Below are 10,000 nucleotides of genomic sequence, written 5' to 3' on the forward strand. Positions count from 1 at the left end.
GCACGGCTCTGCAACGAAATGCCAGCTGCGAATCCGATGACCTGACATTCTTCACAACAAGCTGACCAGTCGAAACCATCTGGATGCGTCCTTCTGAAGAAATAAAACAAATAACCATTGAGAAAAGATATACAAAAGTGTAACTGATACCAATGAGGGAGTTTTCTTTAATAAAAAGTTAACTAAAGAAGCTTTCTTGGGTAAATCAATCAAAATAATAGTCTTGGGATGGGAAAGCGGTACAGATTTGACACAGCCCACGATAAAGAAAATAAAGAAAATACACAAAGCCTACTATACTGTATTTTTTCAGTAAAAGAATATTTAGATTCTGTTCTAGGTCCGCCAAATTCCTACTCGAATGATGAATCTCGGACATAAAGAAACCTTAATTTAAACTAAAGTGAGTTATGATACTTAGTTTAAAATCAATAAATAATTACATAAACATTTATTGGATCTGCGCATATCTGGAATATTTACACTTAAACATAAAATTTGTAAATATCTACGGTCATAGGAATCATAATTTCAACTTACTCAAGTTCATCAAAAAGAATTGACGTGAAATTCTTGAACCCTACTATAACTTCCATATCTACAACAGTCTCAAAGGCTAGAAAGGTTGCCAGTTGTGCATTTGATGAGAAAAGGATGAAAATTTCCAGGATTTGAAATATATCCATCAATAACTACTTCAGATGCGGAAGAGTTTTGCACATAATATCTGATGACTTTGAAAAGTAATCGACCTGTCCATCCTTTGCTGTTGTCTATTTGTGAGTTTTCTTAAAATAACTCGAGTCCATTTTCAACTGTTCTATTTCATATAGAAATGGTAAAGTATTTAGAGACATTAGAGAGAGGTAACTTTTGTCATAACTTTTAACTGAATGTGGGACACTTCAATTTTCAATTCGATTAATCATATATCTATTCAATAATATCTAAATGCAGTTTGCAAGTATAAAGTGAACAAAAGGGTAAAATTGAGAATATTAATCATCTTGCAATATATATAACACAAGATATTAGAGATCAGTCTCCTTGGTGTATGCTTTTGCTGATGATGTTATACTGTGTAGCACTAGGCGAGAGGTAGTAGAAGAGAAACTGGAGGAGTGGAGAAGAGAAATGGAAAATAGAGGATTGAAGATCAACAAGAAAAAGACAGAGTATTTGAAATTGAAAAATGGGGAGAATAGGGAAGTTAGTTTACAAGGAGAGAGGTTGAAAAGATTTGAAAATTTCAGGCATTTAGGATCAACAGTTGAAGAGGATGGTGATCTGGGGGCAGAAATAAACCACAGAATACAAGCAGGATGGAAGAATTGGAAAAAAAGTGCGTGGAGTACTATGTGACAGGAAAATAGGGGTTAAGTTGAAAGGTAAAGTGCACAGGACCGTTGTGAGACCGGCAATGATGTATGTAGCGGAGACGTGGGCAATAAAGAAGACAGAAGAGAAGAAACAGGATGTGGCAGAGATGAGAATGTTGAGATGGATGTGTGGGGTAACAAGAAGAGATAAGATACGGAATGAGGTAATTAGGGGTACCACAGGAGTTAGAAAACTATCAGATAAGATCCAAGAAAGTTGACTGAGGTGGTATGGTCATGTCATGAGAAGAGATGAACAGTATATTAGGAGGAAAATGATAGAAATGGAGGTACAGAGAACGAGAAGGAGAGGGAGACCAAAGCGAAGGTGGATGGACTGTATCAAAGATGACCTTCGATCAAAGGGATTAACCGGTGATGAGGTGTGGGACAGAGGTAGATGGAGAAAGCTGACCAGAAACATTGACCCCACATAGAAGTGGGAAAAGATGCAGACAAAGAAGAATATATATATATATATATATATATATATATATATATATATATATATATATATATATATGTATATATATACATACACATATATATGTATGTATACATACATACATATATATATATATATATATATATATATATATATATATATATATATATATATATATATGTGTGTGTGTGTGTGTGTGTGTGTGTGCGTGTGTGTGCGTGTGTGTGCATATATATATATATATATATATATATATATATATATATATATATATATATGTATATATATATTCTGGACATTCAATTTTTTTGTAAAAAGTGTTTTATGTCTGTAACTGTTGAATAAGCACGAGAAAACATTGAAATAATTTTATTTTATGCCTGATGAAGATAAGAGTCATGTTACGATACCACTCGAAACTTCAATAATTTCGTTTTTCATTACAGGCTACTTGTTAAAGCTGTGTTACCAATGTGTTTAAGTATACAATAAAATATTTCTCTTATATATATATATATATATATATATATATATATATGTATGTATATATATATATATATATATATATATATATATATATATATATATATATATATATAAACATATTCATTCTTTTGTTGATTAAGGTATAATACATTAGGCCAGCCCTATAAGAAGTTAATAGAGCTTTCTGAAGAGTTGTTTAGGTTACCCAGTGATGTGAGTGATGGCTTTCTGTCACAATTAGAGAGTCCTGTGGTTCTCATGTATGACAGGTTAAGCGGCATGAATGAATTTAACGAAATAAAAAATAACCCTTTTTCACACACGTCCATCAGCACAAGATGCTCATATAGCATATACAGCCTGACTACTATTAGGCAAAAATCCAAAATCAATCCTCAGCACCAGGTCCACAATTGCCATTCCGTCTGGACTAGGGTAGGCTACAAGAAAAACTGCACTGCAGCCACTTTATACAGTTTTACCAGAAGCTCCAGAGGCGTGCTATAAACCGGAGCACTGGCATTGCACGGCGCAAATGTTGGATTACTGTACTAAAATGTGCCTTTGCTGGCTATGTATTATATATTATACGTCGCTTACAATAAAATGCACGATTTTTTTAGCCTAAAAAACGAAGAGTGGGGTCTATCAACAGTACGATTATTTATTGTAAGAAGTGATAGGGTGGTAGTAGGCACAGATTACAAAAATATCTGAGTTTTATTTCTGGCACTATATCCTAAGACTATTAAGTTCTAAGCGAAAATTAAAATTTGAACAAAAACTATAATCATGACATAAAAATTTAACATATTAAATGTATTATCAAAGTATTTATATCTGCTATATCATTTAAGAAATATTTATACTATTAAAAAAAATTTCTGTTTAATTAAACTGATGATACACATGAAAATAAATTAAAATAGGAATATCAATTATGAAATGGATCTTGGGTATCTACCTCTTATCAAGAAAATTTCCCGCTCTAATAATTAAATGCACAATTCTTAAAATGTTTTGAAATTATCTGCTTCACTAGATGGTTGAGGAATATTAACGTATATTTTGCATTGATTAGCAAAAATAACCTTTCCTGTAATAAGAAGCAATAACTAAGTAGATGATCCGAGCTGAGTGTTCATTGGGGGCGTTTATTGTGAGAACAGATTTATACATCTCTCGGGCAACCGAATCGCTATTTTTATCTGCTCGGAGAAATTACGTCTCATGAAACTCGTATGATTATTAGGTTTCCAGAAATTGTATTGAAATTTCAATTCTCAGTACACGGGGATTATTTGTTAGTGGAACGTAAAAGGTTTTTGATACAAACCTAAGAAATTTTCTCATCAATATCTAGTTTATCATTGATATGCAAAAATATATATTTCCTATAGCGGAAATTATAACATGCACAGTTATCTCTACATATAAATTATGTATATCAAATTGAAATAACTCCTTAAAACAGGAGAAAATGCCATTAAAATACATATTATACACACAAATATAGAATTCTGTCACATATGGTCGACTCTAAAAAGAACGCCCAATAACGGTAATGAAATAACTTCTTATAACAGGATCTAAAACCAAATTTCAATGAAGTTTAGAACGGTGGCGAAAATAAGTTCTCCTGTGTGTGTGTGAGAGAGAGAGAGAGAGAGAGAGAGAGAGAGAGAGAGAGAGAGAGAGAGAGAGAGAGAGAGAGAGAGAGAGGGTTATTCTAATAGAATAAATTTTCGACATGAAATATTCAGCATCCATGGACAGAAAAGCAGAGACAACGACCCCTAAAATAATGAGAAATAAATACTTTATATAGTCCCAAGAGAAAGTAACACCAAAGATTATGAAGAGACTGAATAGACCAGTCATCTCTCGAACAAAAAAGAAATAAAAAAGAAAACTTCGGCAAAACCGGCATATCAAATTTTTACCACTAGGCCTGCATCCATTAAAGAGACTCGTAGTACCAAGCTTCAAATTGGGAATTTGTGTACCTTACTACGTTCAGGAATTACACATTGTCTCTAAAGCATCGAAAATACGTTTTCCTTCTTCCAAGAGGATTAACGCGTCCCCTCTTCTTCACTTAAGGAACTTGTGATGGCGGGCGCGTGTGTGTTAGTGTGTTCCCGTGTGTGTCATTAGTTACCTTAATTACATGCAAATGACTTGATATTTCCACCTTCAACCACCAAATAATGAACATTAAGGTTCGCCAACGGAACCGATTAAGATTTATGAGATCTGAATGCCATTATGAAGACGACGGCTATTTAAAGCTGTTATTCATTACGTCTCTTGTAATTTTGATGTAATTAGCTTAGGAAATTGGCTGGATGGATGGGAAAACTCGCTGAGATTAGCAGGAGCGGGAATAGGCAAGGAAATTTAGAAATGAGGATGCAAATTTGGTGGGAAAGATGGAGTACAGATATTTGGCGGGAGTTAGGGAAGGTAGAATCAAATAATCTTCAGATGCACAACTATATCGCTTATATATCATTTCAAATCTTGGAGGAAAGCAACGTTCTATTAAATTTACCCAATTATATTCCACTATTGTATATTACTATGCAACCTGTCTTAATTATGTGGAAGATATAACGATAAAAATGTGGAAGATATAAATGGTAGGCTACATCTCACGACATTGGTTTGAAATATCAGAAGAAAAATTGATTCGAAAAGAGTATCTACTAGGAAGGGCAAAATAGAGTTCTCTTGAAGAGAAATATATATCTTAATGAAAAAGATGATTACATTCGATATTGTCTTAATGCTGCAACGATATTGGGATTTAAAGCCGGCATGTTTTATATTTTCAATAAGTTTTATGGAATCTTGTTATTTCTATATCTTCAATTTCCATTAAAAAAAAAATCAAATATCTAACTCGCAAATTTTTCCTCTTATCATAAGGCTAAGTAGCTAAAATGGACCTAAAGATTGATTTTTGCCGGCCCAAACCAAAAATTATTTGTATGGGAACTTATCTCATTCTTCATAAACAAAGTACATGCCTTTCACTTTTTAGATGAATAATGTCATAATTAATTGTCAAATGAATATAGAAATATATTTCAAATACTACTAAAATCTTTTGCATATCCCTACAAATCAGCCCAAACTAAAAAAGATGATAAGAAGCTGCCACTAGTATCATCAGAGTCACCATAATAAACTGTATTCATCCTTTTCTCTAAATTGCTCTTATTTACCATCTCTTACACTCACCTGAATTCTGTGCTGGGTAGTAATTGGAGTGACCTTCAGTCCAGGATGTGATGGTAACGAAGTCTTTGACGAAGGGAGGGACTTTGCACTTCAGAACAGCTGTGTTCCCCTCCAAGACGTACTGATTGTAAACCTGGACCTCCCAGTATTGCTCCACCACTGGGAAAAAAAAAGAATAGGTTCTATGAAATTCAAGAAAGTAAGATGGGGGTTTTAAATATATCGAAAATGCTTGGATTGTAAGAAGACTCTTGAAAACATTGGTTATAATATCATAATCATTATTAAAAAAATGATGAACTTTTACATAAAATAACATTGCACACACAAACATATATATATATATATATATATATATATATATATATATATATACATATATATATATGTGTGTATATATATACATAAATATATATATATATATATATATATATATATATATATATATATATATATATATATATATATATATATATTTACATACATAATGTTTTTGGAGCTAATTTACACACATACAGTACAAACATGTGCACACACATTCTAAAGGTGTGTGGGTTTTCTCTCTTACCAAAATAATAGCTACGCATTTCTATCTATCCTTTCCTTTTTTTTATTTTCTTTACATTTTCACAGCATAGCGTCCACCCTGGAGACGTAACTCAGCATACGCCCTTTTATTCCAATCTTTTGTCTCTAAACACTATTGTCCAACTTCCGTAAAGCTCTGATTATGAAACGAATTCACCGAAAGATATCCTCATTTGTGGTAATCATTTCCAAATTATCTGTGCTTCAGTTGGTCCTATTATGTCATCACTTGTATAAATATCCGTTTTGTGCCGCCATGGCTATCCTTTACACGCACTGTTTGAGATTAAGTATTGCGACTTTCGAATTTAACTTTTTTTTTTTTTTTTTTTTTTTTTTTTTTTTTTTTTTTTTAAGTACGCTGTTCCTCTCTGTGCCCTTTTAAATCTGCAGCTGACAGTCAACAAAAGACTCTGCTAATCGCTCGCACCATTTATCTCTATCTACAAACTTGAACCTTTAGTATATTACAAAGAGTTTCTCCCTCTCCTGATTTTAAGAATCACTCAATAATAGATTTAACAACCATTTGACATAATACATATTCACTTATGATATTAATTATTTTGTTAAAAAGCTTATAAAGGTCTTGTATTTACTACATCAATAACCCTTTACAACACGGAAATACTAAATCCTATATGAATTTGTACCTTGGTAATCCATATACCTACAAGATGCAGTCTCTCATTACAACGCCGATGAACTTTTAGTAATGCTGTTCTTTTATTTTTTTTGCAAGGATATAGCGTATCTTTTATGTCACTTTCTCTACAGTCTTGAAGTATACATCTTTGTCAACTCTTGCATTCATATACCTTGTATCTCACCGGGCATATAAACTTAACCTCTAGAAATGCTGGCCCCTAAAACCCAGAGATGCACAATTGCTGGGAATGCAGTTCATTATCCTACTTTAAAATGACAGTCCCACAGAACAACTTAGAGGTTTCGAGGGGTTGGAGTATATATTTCTAAAAGTTCTCATCAGGTCTTATTCCCTAAACCTTCTCATCAGTTGTCATGTATATTTCTTCAATCATTTTATTTTCCATCACTAAAGTAAGCATTTCTGTCACGCCATCAAATATTCTTCAATCTTTTTTTAAATGAATTACAAGGAGTAAGTGAATATTAAAAAAGTCACATCTGCTAGGGTTTTTTTATGACACTCTAAACTAGACCGACTGTATAACCATCTGTCTATAAGCTCAACCTTTTGATATGTAAATGACTACGTCTATGCCTTTGCATCAATTTGATGTAACGAGGTTTCGAAAGTAATTGAAATATAGGATATGTATCATATCGTTCTAGTTAAAAGAGGTTTAATTCACAAAACCTATTACAAATGATATTCAAGGAGTCTGCGACAATATAAGCCTATGCATAAATCTATGAAATCTTGAACAATTCATTCATGTTTAGAAAGTTATATTGACCAATCATGATATGTGGAAAAAAGTGGAGAGAGAGAGAGAGAGAGAGAGAGAGAGAGAGAGAGAGAGAGAGAGAGAGAGAGAGAGAGAGATTATTAGCATATGGATGCAACAGTAACTCATTTAAAAATTGATCCTATAGGCAACTGCTAAACAAATAGCAGATGGAAAACCAGCACAATATTGTCACCTAGTGACATGAATCGTCCATTCCATAAGTATTAGATTTGACGTGTCGTGCAAGGGAATTACCCTAACTAACTATGTAATCCGATGTGTCAGACAATGTTTAATGACGGGCATTTACTGCTTAATTGAGTCCCAATCACTCATTTGTTTTGAAACGATATGCCCTGTTACGGAAGACAGGTTGTGGCGAGGCTTTTTGGCATAAACATTCCCTCTCTTTCCGTTAACGAACAAGGATTTGTTTAATTAATTTTTGCCCTTCTTGAAAATTATGTTTTTATTTTATCATTTTTTTGTACTGTCGCTCTCTTGGCCTCCTTCTATATACCTTGGCTGTTGGGATGTAAATTTGATTTTCCTTAAATCAATTGATGTATGTCTCAAAGCTATGTGGTATCAGTTTTATTGAGAGAGAGAGAGAGAGAGAGAGAGAGAGAGAGAGAGAGAGAGAGAGAGAGAGAGAGAGAGAAAGAGAGAGAGATGTTCATTCACAGATCTACTTATCTTAATATTTGTCTATACTTTGTTCACCGTTATCTAAGATTCTTTTATATGCAACGGAATTTGTCAAGACGGCATTCTTCCTTCTTGCATTTGTACATGTTTGATTAAATTGCTTTGGTAGTTTATATATTTATATATATATATATATATATATATATATATATATATATATTTATGTATATATATATATATATATATATGTATATATATATATATATATATATATATATATATATATATATATATGTGTGTGTGTGTGTATATATAATAATAATAATAATAATAATAATAATAATAATAATAAAATATATGTTTAGCTTTTTTATTCAAGTCTCAAACAACATCCTTGTCAATAATTGGTATACATAGGCTAAGAATATCTAATTCAAAGAAAATAAGAACTTCTCCTTATGAAAAAGAACTAAGACATCAATTCTTTGAAATGTTTTATTTTATTTTATTCGGAAACATTTTAGTTAAACAAAGTCTACTTGGTAGAAATAGCAATTTAATCGTAAAAAGAATTTTACTCGAAGAAGTATCCCCGCCATTTTTTCTAAATGAAAGTTTCTGTAAGAGGATATAAATTTCCCCGACGTTCTTGCTTAGCACATAACTCTTCACCTGACGGGAAATTAATTTTAGTTTTATCCGGATTTCATAAAGGGGAAATAGGTAGTTTATGACACCAATCTCTAATATATTTTATCAAAATAAAATTTCAGCCTTTTACCATGTGGCCTATTTACCTCTTTCAATGTATTGTAGCTTCTTCGTATGAGATGGGTTACATCACAAAACCTGGAGTTCTCACTAGGTTACAATGGTTTAAATACTGTGATCTCTTGTAGAATAGCATCTACCACTTGCCTGGGGTCGCCATACACGGAATCTAGATACTCCAACGCCACATCATAATCGTTACCTGAGTCCCTTTATGAGTTGTACCGACTTTTCTAACTAGAACCTTATTTTCCTTCCAATTATACATAAGATATATAAAGCAATATTACATTTACTTACCGGCTCTTACGTTAGTGTCCCTGGAGAGAACAGTCCCTGCCGGCGATGAAGCCCTACAGCGGTAGATAGCCGAATGCACTGACGCTCGGAATACCTCGCTTGCAAAGGGCAAAAACAGAAGAGTTCCGTTTCCAAGCACCTGCAAACATCACATAAAACAGCGTTAATGATAAGTTATTGCTGGGTCTTGGGTACCAAATGCAGTGTGAGCAAGAATGCCATTAACAACAGTTCCAGCAATTGGGTCTGAATTCAGCATACAGAACAAGTAAGACATTTATTGCATAGTTTCCGTAAGAGGTTTTAACAGATAGAAAAGTTGTGAAAAACTCCGTAAAGCCATTAAAGATATGGATTAAGGGGAAATAAATAGGCCATATTAGTGGAGAGTACCCAAAGACTTTTAAGAATACAATAAATGTAGAAATATGAGTTTCTGAGGTATGAGGAATGATCGAATCAGAACTTTTTCACTAACACTTGAATGAATTTAATTTAGTTTGCAGATTAGGGTACACATTCACAATTTATTCAGTTATCATTAAATAAGAAACAGCAAGGTGAGAAAAAAACTTGTGAAATCGGAAATACTGCCAAGACATGTTCATGACCCTTCGGTCAATCAAATTACCTGAATTCAGTTTGATAATATTACTCCTCTTGGCTAAAGAAATCCTTCACTGGTTCATAGATATCGAATA

General features: G+C 32.8%; 1 protein-coding gene across 1 annotated transcript in view; it reads right to left on the minus strand.

The window, feature by feature from the left end:
- The window catches only part of LOC137618429 (cell adhesion molecule Dscam2-like), a 225,784-nt gene that overhangs the window by 196,032 nt on the left and 19,752 nt on the right, over positions 1–10,000 (minus strand). The window contains exons 3-5 of the mRNA XM_068348598.1: positions 9,300–9,438; positions 5,557–5,715; positions 1–93 (exon numbers count right to left, since the gene is read on the minus strand). The exon at positions 1–93 is cut by the window's left edge and continues 57 nt beyond it. Coding sequence (XP_068204699.1) covers positions 1–93; positions 5,557–5,715; positions 9,300–9,438 — 391 coding nt within the window. The remainder of the gene's footprint in view (positions 94–5,556; positions 5,716–9,299; positions 9,439–10,000) is intronic.

Source organism: Palaemon carinicauda, chromosome 2 (genome assembly GCF_036898095.1).
Source record: "Palaemon carinicauda isolate YSFRI2023 chromosome 2, ASM3689809v2, whole genome shotgun sequence".
Taxonomy (NCBI): Eukaryota; Metazoa; Arthropoda; class Malacostraca; order Decapoda; family Palaemonidae; genus Palaemon; species Palaemon carinicauda.